The following is a 14,583-nucleotide window of genomic DNA, read 5'->3' on the forward strand; positions in this document are numbered from 1 at the left end:
GGACTCAGCAGATGGCTGTGGACAAAGCTGTCAGTTGTAACCCGTGTGGTTAGAGCGACATTGGGTGCTGTGAGGTGCTGTGACCCTGAGAAGTGTTTCATAGAGAACGGTGCCCTAAGGTAACCAGATACCAGACAGGTTGGAGAGACTAAAAATGGTTTATTGTGCTAAACCCACCTCTAAATCAGTGGTTCTCACCCTCTCTAATGCTGTGACCCTTTAAGACAGTGCCTCATGTTGTGGTGACCCCAACTACAAAAGTATTCCATTGCTTCTTCATTACTGTAATCTTATGGCTGTTGTCATGAATCATAAGGTATCTGACATAAAGACTATCTGACATAAGGCCCAAAGGGGTCAGGACCAACAGGCTGAGAACCACTGCTCTAATTGGAGAAGCCTCTAAATTTCTTTTTCTTTCCTGCTTTCTCTTTGTTTGGTCTTGCTGTTTTGCGACTGGGTTTCTCCTAGCCCGGGCTGGCCATGAACTGCCTGAGGATGACCGTGAACTTTTCCGATCTGGCTGCTTCCACCTAGAGCTGGGGTGCCGGCCCCGCGCCACCACGCTCAGCCACGTTCAGGCTTCTGTTGCTGGCATAGCAACACACTGTAGCCTCAGTGGCTTAGTCACTGCCTTTGACAGAAATCGACAGTCTTCAGGTCAAGAGTCCAACCCAGTTATCAAAAATCTAAACAGAAGAGAGCAGGGGAAAGGCTTACTTTCTTTCTAGAAGTTCGAGAGGGAAAGCCGCTCTCTCCTCCTGCCTTCCCTGCCTGTGACCTCCGCCCTCTTTGCTCAGAGCTCTGAGCAGCAGACAGCTGGGGGTTCTGCTGCTGCTGTCTCCTCTTTGGGTCTTCGGCCACACCCTGAACTGGTTTTCCTCTACGCGCTTGCGGTTGCAGGGTGTCTACTCAGAGTGACCAGGATACTGTTGGTCCCCAGCTCAAGCTGAGTACCTGAGCCACAGTGTCCTTTGCCACTGGAGGTAGTACACATGCAGGTTCCAGGGGTCAGTGTGTGGGCATCTCTGAGGAACAACCTTTTGCTCACCGTAGAGACTTGGAGCAGACGTTCTAAGCAGTCAGTGACGCACTGTCTAGATACAGAAAGAGACCGGAAGAGGTAGAGGGAGACACTGAGATCACGTTAGTCGTGTGGGTAACGGCACCCCTTTCCAGGAAGGAGAAGACGGTGAAGCTCTGCCGTGTGTGCAGTGTCTTCAGACAGTCCCGAGCTGACGAAAGCGCTGTGGGGCAGTGCCAGCTTCAGACCTGGGGTCAATGCACTTTACAAAGCCCGCCTGGCAGGGCTGCCGTGGAACTCCGCTGGGGGAGGGCTTGCTAGCATTCATGAAGCCTGGGGTCCGACCCCAGTGCCCAGGAAACTAGAAGGCCTATGACTGCAGCTCCAGTCCTTGGGAGGTAGACTCGGGCAGAGCAGAAGCTCAAGATCATCTGAACTCAACCTGAATGATATGACCCTACCTGCCCAATAAAAACAAAACAACAACCCAAACCACTCCCAAACAGACCAACCTAGGCTAGACCTGTCCTTTAGGGTATGAAAATGGGCCCCATTAATAAGTGGAGACTTGAACTCAGGAGGAGAAGGATTTTGGTTTGGGTTTGTTTTCACTCTAGTTTATACACTCCCCTTGGAGGAAAGGATGACGTCCTTTCCCAGCCTTGTTAGAGAAGAACCTGCTGCCCGTGATGGGCAGCCCACAGCCAGCGCCGGCACCAGGCAGGAGCACAAAGCCCGGGCACTCCTCTTGGGGCCACTTTGAAGGAGCATTCTGGCCCAGTCCTCAGCCCCCACATCACTGCTCACCATCCCCTTCCTCCTCTCCGAGGCCCTCAGCCCCGCAAGGGGTCCCTGTGAGGAGGGTGCGTGGTTCGCTGACAGACTTGTCGCCTTTCCCAGAGCCGCGCTCCAGGATTTCGGAGGAAGCGGGGTCCTCTTCACTAGGTCAAGACTCACTTAGGGTTCAGAGCCAGGGGGTTGAGAGGCTGAGGTGAGTAAGTGCAGGGAGTCTGTCAGCCTCAGAGCAAAGCCACGGTTAGAAACGCTCCTCCTGAATTCCAGCGGGAAACAGGGCGCCCCCACTGGATGCACTATTTGGGTTTTATACCTACGTTACCATTGCACAGCGCTGTTGATTTCAGTGACACAGAAGGAAAACACGCTGCTTTGCCAAAGCAAACAAATTTTAGTGATTTTTATTTCAGGTCAATTTGCCCCAACGTGTTTCCCCAGAGCAGTCATAAAATAGGCCAAGAAAAAAACAAAAACAAGCCATTTATCGGATAAACAATTTTTTTTCTGTGATTAAATATTATACACACACTAACAAGAAGAGGAAAAATCAGCACCTGTAGTCTTAAACTTTACAAGTGTCTCCATTCATATTTTATTTATTCTTTAAAGCCCACGTAACTGTTTATATAGAAAGTTAATAAGTAGTAGGGTCTGGATATAATTTTAAAGTGGATTGGAAATCTGTGAGATTATTTTTCAATGAGGCATTTATTTTTTATTTCATCTATGCAAAGAATTAGAGGGGAAAAAAATAAGCAAAATAGTACCAAGGCAGAGATTTCAAAATACTTAGCCAGGAAGACAATTGATATTTCTATGTTAAGAATCGGCTCTATTTCATTTAACCAGAGCATGCATCTCTTTCTCACCTCACTAAGACGGCTCCAGCTAGCAGCAAATGTAAGCTACATGTTAGCAGGGGTCACCGGTAAGCTCACTATCTGCTGCATTAAATAAGCCTTGTTTAGGCAGCTGCTCTGAACACTTTGCAGATTCTGGTCCTTCCTGACGTTTTCCGTTATTGATTTTTAAATCTTCACAGACTTCTCAGGAGGCCAAGCAGAATCGTGCCGCTGACCCAGTGGCTCTTTTTCTGTGATAGCCACCTGCAGTCACCCTCCCGGCCTGTCAGCGTTTATGGAGAGCCTGCTGTGGGCCTGAGGCCTGCACCAGGGCCGCACAGCAGACACCACGGAAACAAGAGATTAAATTTGCCTGGAGCGCTCATCCAGATTAGCAAGGACTATAAGCACGTCAGCCAGGTATTAATTTCTTGCTTACAAGCAACAACGGCAAAATAGTTTTCTAGCAACATCATGGCTTTCGATGTTTCTTAAGCTGGTGGGAAAAGCTCTCATTAATAACTTTTTTTTTAAAGACAAAATTTATGTAGAATCGGATAGGCTAGCCTCCAGAGGTTTGTATATTCATGGATGAGGTTTTACAACACAAAGTACGAGATGTATTTCATAATTATTCACACACCAAGGTATTTCTTATCTTTCATGCTTTAAGAGTAAAATGTCAGGACATTTTTGTGATTTCCTCTAACCAGTAACACAGGAGGGAGGTTCTTGGTCAGGATTTCTAGCCACGCCATGTACAATAAATCCGATATAGATCCTTTCCTTGCCACTGGAAGGCTCCTGATGACATGGAAGAAAAATTAAAACCGAAGAGAAAGTTACAGCCAGCAGGGACATTATCTGTGCTTCTGAATTAGCAATAACCAGCAGCCTGAAAAGTTGATCATGTTCCCCCTCAAATAAGAGCACTGCAATTATTATTATTTTGAATACAGAAATAAAATTGACGCATTTTCCAGATAATGCAAACATCTATACATGAGAAAAATGGCTTAATCTTTATACAGACAAAATAAAATCGTAACTTCTGATTTTACTTTAAATAAAGAATGTAATCAAAAGATATCTGCCCTATGGAGGAAGCTACCCTTCCCTCCAAGATCTACCGGAGTTGGGGGCATTAGAAGTGGCAGTCTTCCAAGGCTATACCATGCTTTAAGATACGTATCTTCACACATAGGTCGGCTTGTGGGTTAAAAATGAAATCGTTGGACATTTCCCCATTCTTGAGCAATTTTTTTTCAGTAGGCATACTCCTAACATTAGTGGGACCGTGAGCTAAGGAATGAAAATGGAAAAGCTCATGGCCCCTTGTCTTTGGTGGTGTGTTCCCACACTGCAGGGAACTCTGTGGGTCAGCCATGGACATGCACAGCTCAGGAGCTCCCACCCAAGAAAGATGCCCGTGAGCCTGTGGCCCACTTGGGCTATTGGGAGGGAATTTCAGCATTCCAGGCTCCTGGAGCCTGGTCCATATGGAACCATAAGGGTAGTTTCAGTCCGACACTCCTGTCCCCATGAGTGTTGTAGGACTGATAGTTGTAGGCAATTCAAGTTCAAGGCAATTCCTGAGACCCCATCTCCCAATCCCAGGACCCCACCTCCCCCATCTTAGGCTGACGTTTATCTTCCTTCACTGCCTCAACTCCCATATGGTCCAACCCATCTTTTAAAAACATCTGCCCACTGGGCAGCCCAGTCATCCTACCCCTTCTTCCTACCAATCTTAACTTACAGCACGATCAGGTTGGCAGCCCGGGAGTGTTCCTGTAGGAGCTCATTCAGGCGAACTTGGCGGTAACTCTGGGGACAGAGTTTACACTGAGGTGAGCGCAGGTCTACCAGAGTTATGAATGAGAGTTCACCTTCCCACCTCAAGTCATGGACAAGCAGAAGATATCATTTTAAAGAGTAATTACTAAAAATAAACAGGTGTACTTTTAAAAACAAAGGTTTAATGTAAAGCTTCCTGGGAAATTTTAGAAATGTAAAGGGTGAGCCTGGATTGTCACTGTGAGATGGTAGCTTATCAGGCTCTAGGGGTGTAGAGCAAATAAGACAAAGTGCAAAACCAAAAAGAAAAGACCAGTGCAGAGAGAAAGTTTGGGAACAGGCTTTCGTTTTAAGACAACCAATTGAATCTTGCTATCCCGTTGATAGCCTAAGAAGATAGGTTCTGTCCTGTTCTGTTTTCTCTAAGCGCCCTGACAATATGAGTATGGGACAGGTTTCAAGTAAAAAGCCACCAGTAAACTCACTGGAAAACTATTTTACAGTGATGAGGATAATATTCATTTTTTTGTATTTCACTGGTTCATATCCAATCCCAGATGTCTAAGTTGCTTAATTATATGCTTTGTCTCTGTTAACACTGGGTACTTAATCACACGTACAATTTATTGTTCTATTTCAGGATTGTCTTCACTCATGCTGGAAGGGTTTACTATGTTCTTCCTCTAAGTCTCCCAGCTGAGATCCTAATGTAGTTTACAAGCTTTTGTGGCCCTTGTCCTTTAATGTCCAGTTAAGATGTTGAGTTTTGTACTTAAAACTGCATCCCTGTTTTTTATCATCATCATCATCATCATCATCATCATCATCATCATCATCATCAGTGCTACTACTACCCCCCACTTCATCTTAAGCTCAGGCCAGAGAGAAACTTCTGGTTGCTCTCTGTCTCCCTCAGAGGGCCTGGGATTTGTGATCCTCTTGCGTTAGCCTCCAGAGTACTGGGATTACAGGCTGTGATGCTATCCTCGAAAGCTCATCATTTCACACCCATTACAACTGTGTGTCAGATGCAACTTACACACACACACACACACACACACAATTGTCTTATCATTCCTGTCTGTGTGTGATGTATGTACGAGTGCTTCAGTGTGCCTACAGATGTCAGAGGGCAACTTTTTATGACTCTATTTTCTGCTTGCACATTTGGACCTGGGGACTGAACTCAAGACTCCCGGGGAGCTGTCTTGCTAGTACCAGGCACAACATCTGTATGTTTATAATATGTAGTGTTTGTCATTCCAAACAATACATCATAAATTTCTAGAGATATTTTTGTTAGTTTTTCACAGCTCTGTTTAGCAGGTTAAAAGTCTTTGTTATTCTTTAAATTATGGGTCAATTTACCTTTATCCATATTGCATGCCTAATGACTTAAGTTATTTTTGCTTAAGAAAAATAAATTTTGAAGGAAACCTCACAATATGGACCAATACCTTGTTTTGTTAACTTAAAAATAGGTCATTTTTCTAGAAAAAAAAAAAAGAAAGTGTTTTCTAAATAATTATATCCAGTAATATGATTGAAAAGCCCCTGGAAATGCAGGTGGCCAGGATGCTGAGTAAGGCAGGTTGACCAGGAGTGTCAATTTTTTGAAATCAACCACTGATTCCCCTTTCACCTAATCAGACAGTAACAGTGAAAACGAAGGAAGGCAATTCCTCACCTTTTCCTTGACTGCTTCCAGTTCTGCATCTGTAATTTTCCATGGACTTTCTCTTTTTAATTTCTCAGCAGTGGTCAAATCTTTGTGGCTTTCATGGAGCCGATAAGGTTCAATCATCTCTTCAAAGACTTTCCAGCTGAAATTGGAATTGTAAAGGAGGCTGCACAGTGGGAAACGGACTCATTATTTCACAGATGCTCGGAATCAGGGCTGAATGGTATGCAAATCCTTTAAGAGAAATCTCCGTCGGGAACTTACTGTGAAGGAAACCTTGGACATAGTACTCCCGCAGTAGTCAAAGGAAGCATTGGTGTGTTTGAGGCCTTGTTAGTTTGCAAGGATCATCAATATTATTAATTCATGACCACATGGATAGTAACTACTCCACAGCTATGTTTTCTGCATAATGGAGTTAAAGACCCATTTGTGCTGTAGACACCTAAGCCCACATCTGAATTTCTAATTGCTTGTTGTTCTGATCAGTGGGAGGCACCTATCAGTTTCTGTACTTGAGAGATGACCTCTATTCGTTGCAAACTGGGGTCCCTTTTCACCTGCAGTCAACTAACAATGGCCATCCTGTCAGGAGGCTTTTGGGCAGATAGGAAAATAGCCTGGGCTCCCACAGGCTTAACAGTGCTAGTGCAAAAATGTCTGCTGAAAATAATGATGTCCTTGTCCTGGTGTTTGATGTTGCTGTCTAAGATTTTCAAATGACTATTATTCATGTTTGTGTTAAGTGAGAGGATGAAAATCAATAACATTTAATGCCTAAAAATCTGAGGCCATCTTAGGGCATCCAAAAATAAATCATTGAGAAAGCAGGAAGCTGTGTGTGTGAGCTATGGAACATTTAAAAACTGCGAGGAGAATCTCATTCTTGTCTTACATGATAATCTCCTAAGATTTATTCTTCAAACCACAGCACAAAGCAAAGCTTATAATTTATGGAAGGAGTTGTCTTCAGAGCTCTGAATACTTTTCTTTAGTTTTATATAAGTTAGATTACTTACAATTTAGTAACTATGGGATGAATGATAATTAGAATCCATACGCTTTGTGGTTAAGAAATCAAAAATACAAAGCGATGAATTTAATTATCTCATCAGTTGGCCAGATTTAGAATTTGCAGATAAAAGTGCGGAGATTACAAAGGAGTGAAATCGTCTGTCTGTGCCGGTAAAGCCTTGGTTACAGGACAGAAGAGATACTGAATGCAGTAGATTTCTATTACGCTGACTCACACTGAGACAGACAAGCAAGAGAATTGATGGTGCCCCTATTATTCTTTCAACAATACTTCCATTTGCTGTTACTTCCAACGGTGTAAGGCTTTACAGGGCTGTGATGACACTCAGCGGCATGCAGGCACTGGCCTCAGAGCCTGGATTATTGCTCTAGCTCTTCTATTGTCCTCAGTGTAGTTACCCTGGCCACTGGGAGCTTTGTATGAGCCCGAGTGTGTGAAGTGCGCTGGGAAGGCGAGGGCAGCAGGGTGCTGACCAGGCCCAGAACTTGGTTTCCATAAGGAAAGTACTGTTTAAACTCTACATGTTCTTCTTCTGGTAGAGCCAGAGTTGCTCTGCACCTCATCTGGAGCCTGGCTAGAAAGTACAGCGTAAAAATGATTTCCCAAGAAGCAGAGTGGAGTGGAAATCAGTGGTTGTTTGCACAGTATCCGTGGTGAGAACTATTCCGTCTATAGCATCAACCAGTTTAGCATATTTCCACGCTTTCCAAGACAGTTTTGAACTAATACACACCTGATATTATGGTGCCTACCATCAATGGCCCAGTGGTTTCGGGGGGAGGGGACAACGAATTCTAAATGGAGTGCAAGCTGACCTCAATGATTAGGGACAGCCACTTTCTCTCCTACTGAACACACAAGAACAACTATGCAGTCCTATTTGTTACTGTCGGTCATCCTGCTATTATGAGCTAAATAAACTTTACCCAAGAAGATAGAAAAGGGAGAATGAAAGAGAACCAGTCCTTTGTTATAAAGTGTAATTTCTAGGTTGTTTATCCAAAAGCCAGCCTACACTTGTACTTAATTGTGTGTGACAATCATTTCTGTCATCTAAATCACTATGAGGTTTTCTCGCACTTGCATTTGGAACGTGCTAAGGGACACTGTTGTGAGGAGGCTGTCTTTGCCCGTTCCTCCGCTGATTTCTTGTCTCCAGCTGTCCCCTTTCCGTCCCAGTCAGGTGATCTTAAAGCAGGACATAGTTTCTGTTCTCACTTACCTGATTTCTCTTTTCTTTATTAAGCTTGAAAACAAAAGTTATTTATTTTTATTTTATATGCATCGGTGTTTTGGCTGCCTGCACATCTATGCACCACCTATGCCGGAGGTCCAGGTAGACCAGAACAGGGCGTTGGGTCTCCTGGAACTGGAGGTCTTAGATGGTTGCTAGCCACCATGCAGGTCTTAAGAATTGAACCCTGGTCCTCTGGAAGAACAGCCAGCGGTCTTAATGCTGGGCCATCTTTCTAGGTGCTAAGTGATTTTTTTTAAAAAAAATACCTTTTAATGGACTCTCAGCCATATCTGTAATATCAGTTGTTAAATATAAACGAAGATTAATTCAATATTTTTAAAAGTAACTAATAACTGCTCTTTTCATACCAAAGTTTAACACTGTTTTAACTGCATAAAACTTTCTCCCTGAGAGAGGAATGGTAAGGAGGAAAATGATGTATTTTCATTTCAAAGAAAGGATATTAATTTAAAACTTTCTCTTTGGTCCACATAAGCTTCTCTCTTGCACAGTAATATATTATAGTTGTTGTTTTTTGGCTACTCTAGGATCTAGCATCTTTAAGCTAAATTATCTAGTTAATTGTGTTCAGTTTCTTTTTGACTTCCATATAAAGACTGTTGTCTTTGGCCCATGACTTTTCATTTGGTTTATACAATAAAAATGGAATCTAACCACAATATGTCCTATGTTTCTCCAGCCACAGTTATTTTCTCATTTAGTTGATATTTGTAATGTCTTCATCCTTGCCCCTCTCGTGTTTAGAGATAAGGTTTCTGTGCCAAAAAGACTCAGACATGGCTAACTAACACAAAGATTTACACAAAGGTGATTGAAAGATAATTTAACATTAGCCTTCCACAAGCAAATGACCGACAAAATGTTTTCTACCTTGTGTAACACCAGGTGAGCCAGAAAAAAAATAGTGATCTGGGGATAGTTATTAATGGTGGTAAAGGAAGTCCAGTCTTCATGAAGACCACCCTGGGTGCTGAAATTGAGACAGTATTTTTTCTCTCTCTCTTTTTAAAGACTTACTTGTTTATCATGTATACATTGTTCTGCCTGCATGTATACCTGCAGGCCAGAAGAGGGCACCAGATCTCATGATAGATGGTTGTGAGTCACTATGTTGTTGCTGGGAATTGAACTCAGGACCTCTGGAAGAGCATCCAGTGCTTTTAATTTCTGAGCCATCTCTCCAGCCCTCATGTATTCTTCCTCTTTAAAGACTTGTTTATTCATGTATTTTATGTATACGAGTTTTCTGTCTTTATGTATATCAGAAGAGGGAATCAGATCCGTTATAGATTGGTTGTGAGCCACCATTTGGGTGCTGGGAACTGAACTCAGGACCTCTGTAAGTGCAGCCAGTGCTCTTAACCACTGAGCCAGCTCTCCAGCCACTAGGGCAATGTTCTCTCGCTGGCTTAGCTCAGTGGCCTGGGGCTGCGTCCATCTACAAGAGCCTTCTCTCTTTGATTGGACCACCCAGAGGAATTAATACAAATGTGCCCAACCTGCTACCAGAGGCCATGGGTGCCACGGACCAAATGAGTGTTTTCTGTTCTAAACTAGGGCTATTTTCAAATCCTGGGACATGAGTTGCCAGCAGGGTGCATGGCATTTTACAAAGCAATATGGCCAAAGTGTGGTAGAGGGATGAGAGATGGGTTTTCTGCACATGCCTTCTGGCAGATGGCCTCTTTTCTCACGACAGTACAGAATGGCCACCACAATTATTTCACCTTAGTAAAGGATGGATGCGTTCTCCCTGTCTTTTTTTCCAACCTTGATACAGCAGAAAGTCTGTGAAACTCTGAAACCTCAGTTACTGGTTTCTCGAGGAAGAAAAGTCATTCTCTTTGCAGGAGGACAATGGCATTGTGTGAGGGATACCAGTGGTGTCTGGAATAAAGTTTCATACAAGGACAAAAACGAAAACGCCCCGAGAAGAGGCCAGCATGGGGCAAGGCTCAGCGTAGTAAGATGATGTGTGTCTGTCCTATGACAAGTAGGTATTCCCGGAACAGAGAGGCCGTTTAATCAATGTAACGTATCACATGCTCAGAACAGCAAGGTTAAGAACGCAGGGTGGTGGCTGCCGCAGCTGAGTGGAGGCTAGGATGGGTGACACAGGAAAAAACAGGACTCCCCAGGTACAGAAAACTAGGTCAAGGAGTACAAAGACGAGGGAGTTGAGGCAGAAATACCTACTTGTGAAGATAAATAATGAGGAAAAATCCTGCTACTGTAAAAACTGGGGGGGGGGGGCGGGGGGGCTAAGTTGTGCTCAGCGTAGAACAGGAGCTTAAAGAGAGGCAGTATCTATCCTCCAGACCATGGAAGGCGGCTCAGCCTTGACATACAATGATAGCTAACCCTGCCACTAAGGGCTTCACGCTGAGAATCATTCTGCCTGTTCTGTTATGAAGGATCCATCTCTCCCAACCAGAACCACACAATGAGCCTACTGGGTCACAGGACTGAAAATGCCACAAAGTATTGATGCAGTACTCTTCAAGTGAAGAGAGACTGCACGACAATCCAGTTTGGATCGGAACAGTATTTCTACTTACCAAGGGGAATCGCACACCTGCTGTTTTACTTATATGCCTGTGAGCTCAGAAGCGCAAGCATGTCAGGCATTGGAGGTAGGTGTGACACTAGGGGATGCCATAAAGCATGTCTGGTTAGCCCTGTCACTGTCAGCTTTCTTTGGGTGAAGGGGCTTCACAAAGCATTCTAACCTTAGCCAGGCGTGGACACCCTAAACAAGAGTTCAAGTTTATCTGGTCAACAAAGGCCACCTTAAGCCTAAATATTTTTAGATATTTATCAAGTTCCTCTAGGAAACACTATACCTCAAGGAAGGAAGAAGTGAGAAGATTTGGAGATTGCAAAAGTAGAGCCTGTCAAGAATTGCCAGAGAAAGCAGAAACTGTGTTCAGAAAAGGGACAACGGGACTGACTGTAGGACCCGAGGCATACAGAAACCTCCATGTCCCGCTATGTGGGCTCCAGTCTACTTTAAGACAAACATATTACATCGTATCCACAAGACACAGTAAATATAACTTACTACAAGAAACTGAAAACTTCTTGTAATTGTTAAATGATAAGCCCAAGCAGTTCATTTAATTTATAATTGACCAAGATAACAGGCAATATCCTTGCAGCTTGGGGATATCCTATGAAGAAATAACCTGTGATAAGAGTGATACCATTGCCACCAGCTGAAAGGTCTGTGGTATGCTAAAGTTCACACGGTAAAGCCTAAGGCTCCAAAGTTGTGAGGTTTGGAGGTGGGGCCTTTAAGGGGCACTTAGCTTTACCTAGAGTCCCAAGGTGGCCCTGCTGGGTAGTGGTGGCGCATGCCTTTAAGCCTAGAGCCTGAGAGGCAGAGACAGTGGATCTCTGAGTTTGAGGTCAGCCTGGTCTATACAGTGAATTCCAGAACAGCGAAGGCTACACAGAGAAACTGTCTCAAAAACAAAACAAACAAAAAAGACGATGGCCCCACAAGGGAATTAGTGCCCTAGTAGAAGAGAAAGAGATACCAGAATTCTTTCTCCTCCTTATAAGGACATATAGGACCATCTTCAGGCTAGAAAAATCATCCTTAACAGGTGCATATCCCAGAACACCCTGCTCTGGCACTGCTCAGTCTCCAGGACTTAGAAACAAGTGTCGGCTGGCCAAGCTGCCCAGCCTATGGCATTTTGTTAATGGCTAAGATAATAATGGAATTGATAAATGCAACAATTGATAAGGGTTAAAATGCTGCCACACTCTGAAGACATTTAGGTGATAATTTCAGCTTTGCCAGCTTCCTGTTTCCTGGGAGCGGGGCTTCTAAATCACCTTCCTAGGTCTCAGGTAGTTTTAGGTGTTCCGTCAAGAGTTCACAGGCCCCACGCATTGAGCCCTGTAGCACCTAAAACCTAAACCAGCCCTGGGATGGGCCCCTTCCCTCGGTTTCTCACCATGACCCTCTTCTCTCCATTAAAACCGCCTGGGTGGTTCTGTGTCATAGTTATTGAGAAGCATTTCTTTAATACCTGTCATGAAGCCATTACAGTAAATGCATTACATTTTCATCCTTTGTTAAGCAACACGAAAAAAAAAATGAGAGAGAAGCAGGGGTGGTCAGCAGAGCTTGCTAAACAATTCATACCTCTCTTTGTTTGGCTTAATGTTGATGTCTCCAATTATATGGATGTCTGCAAATTTTATCCTGAATTTGCTGAGTAGAGAAGCCATTCTGAAAAAAAAAAAAAGAGAGAGAGAAACACACACATCACTAGTGCCTATGTAATTACTCAAAAGTGTCTTTGTGTTTGAGTTAAGGTATCAAAAGCAATCAGTGTAGCTTTCAGGCAGAGGCTTTCCAGTTTCGATTTGCATCAACAGACTTGTTAGAGACGTTAAGTGGGAGCCGAGCTGTTCCGCAGAAGACATACAGCAACCCCTGCAGGCAGTCGGCGAGCCACACACCTGCCATCTCAGTGCGCCGAGGCAGGAGGGCTGTGAGTTAGACCACACTGGACTGTGGAGTGAGTTCCAGGCCAGCAGGACATACTCAGGGACACCTTGTCATAAAAATAAAATCCAAGATATAAAGAGAAGAAAGCCCAGTGGATACCAGAAAACTGAAAGGGCAAAGGGAACTTTGCCTTCATCTTTATGAGAGAGAATGTTATCCGCGAGACAGACGCGCTAACTCTTCTGGCTGGGAGGTTTTATAAACTTGCCCACAGACTGTAGTCACAGTGAATGGCTAAGTGTTGTTCTCCCCTGGAAACTGGTAACTTTAACAAAAAGTTATAGAAATCTTGTAATGGTGGTACAGAGACTCCTAGACCTACCATTTGAGTTTTTCCAGTTCGGTTTGTTATTCTCTTTCTTTCTTTCTTTCTTTCTTTCTTTCTTTCTTTCTTTCTTTCTTTCTTTCTTTCTTTCTTTTTTTCTCTCTCTCTCTATCTATCCCATCCACTTCTTAAGGGCAATTAATGTATGCAATATTATTATATGAGCATTATAACATTTTCATTGAAAGTAAATAAATGTAATTATCTCCTTGCTATAAAATGTGGGTATGCCATAACTACAGTCTTTTGAGAGGGAGAAGAAACTATGGAAACTGATGGAATGGCAGTCCCATCTTTAGTGCACGTTTTTGGAAGTCATGGAGCTCAGGACTTAAATCTGCCATGCAGGACCGACAGCTGCTAATGGTGTTTCCCTAGGTTTCCCATGACAGCAATGAGTACATCCTGCTCTTGGATGTTTGTTGTTCTCACATGTATGCACCGGCTCCCAGTGGCTGTATTTGTGAAAAACTACAAAGATACATGATGCAACTTTAATTAAAAGTGTCTTCCTTTCTTGATTTCTTTCTGCCTGTCTTTGTCTCTCTTTCTTTTTTCTTTCTCTCTTTCTCTTTCTTTCCTTCTTTTTCTCTTTCCCTTCCTTCCTTCCTTCCTGTTTTCCTTCCTTCCTTCCTTCCTTCCTTTTTTCCTTCCTTCCTTCCTGTCTTCCTTCCTTCCTTCCTTCCTTCCTTCCTGTCTTCCTTCCTTCCTTCCTTCCTTCCTTCCTTCCTTCCTTCCTTCCTTCCTTCTTTTATTTCTTTCTCTCTTTTTCTCTCTCTCTCTCAAGACAGGGTGTCATTATGTAGCTTTGGCTTGCCAGGAACTCAACATATAGATCAGGTTGGCCATGAACTCCCTATGAACTCCAGGCTGGGCTCAATTCAAAAGATCTGTCTGTCTCTACCTCCCACGTGCTGAGAATTAAGGCATGTGCCATCACACCCAGATAGATATCTCAAAGACGTTTAAAGCACTGAAAATTAAAGCAATAGATCAGCCCATCCTCAGAATGACAGAAAGTTGCGCCACAGATTACTCACGAAAGTTTTTCCTCCTCGATGCGGTTGATCTTTCCTCCAACATAGATCCTTAATTTACAGTCTTTCCACTTTTTTCTGAGAGTCAAGATATATGGGATAAGAAGTGTTAGCCCTGGAATAAAGAGAAAATAAAGGATGAGAGAAAAAAAATGAGAGCATTATTTTTATTCTTTCCCATTATCATAACTGCTAAATGATTTATAGCCTTCAGAAAGTAAGGAATTGGGTTCTCAAGCCGACGTCCTTTTCCTATACAAGCA

At 43.4% G+C, this 14,583-nt stretch overlaps 1 protein-coding gene across 5 annotated transcripts in view; it reads right to left on the minus strand.

Annotated features, from left to right (window-relative positions):
* Positions 1–2,204: 2,204 nt before the first annotated feature.
* Slc12a1 (solute carrier family 12 member 1) overlaps positions 2,205–14,583 on the minus strand; it is a 76,531-nt gene continuing 64,152 nt past the window's right edge. For all 5 annotated transcript variants that reach the window (XM_021631298.2, XM_021631296.2, XM_021631295.2 and 2 more), the window contains 5 exons: positions 14,324–14,435; positions 12,590–12,676; positions 6,146–6,281; positions 4,421–4,488; positions 2,205–3,465 (listed from right to left, as the gene is read on the minus strand). In XM_021631298.2, the coding sequence (XP_021486973.1) occupies positions 3,330–3,465; positions 4,421–4,488; positions 6,146–6,281; positions 12,590–12,676; positions 14,324–14,435 (539 nt within the window). In that variant the 3' untranslated portion in view covers positions 2,205–3,329. The remainder of the gene's footprint in view (positions 3,466–4,420; positions 4,489–6,145; positions 6,282–12,589; positions 12,677–14,323; positions 14,436–14,583) is intronic.

The sequence above is a fragment of the Meriones unguiculatus genome, chromosome 18 (assembly GCF_030254825.1).
Source record: "Meriones unguiculatus strain TT.TT164.6M chromosome 18, Bangor_MerUng_6.1, whole genome shotgun sequence".
Lineage (NCBI taxonomy): Eukaryota > Metazoa > Chordata > Mammalia > Rodentia > Muridae > Meriones > Meriones unguiculatus.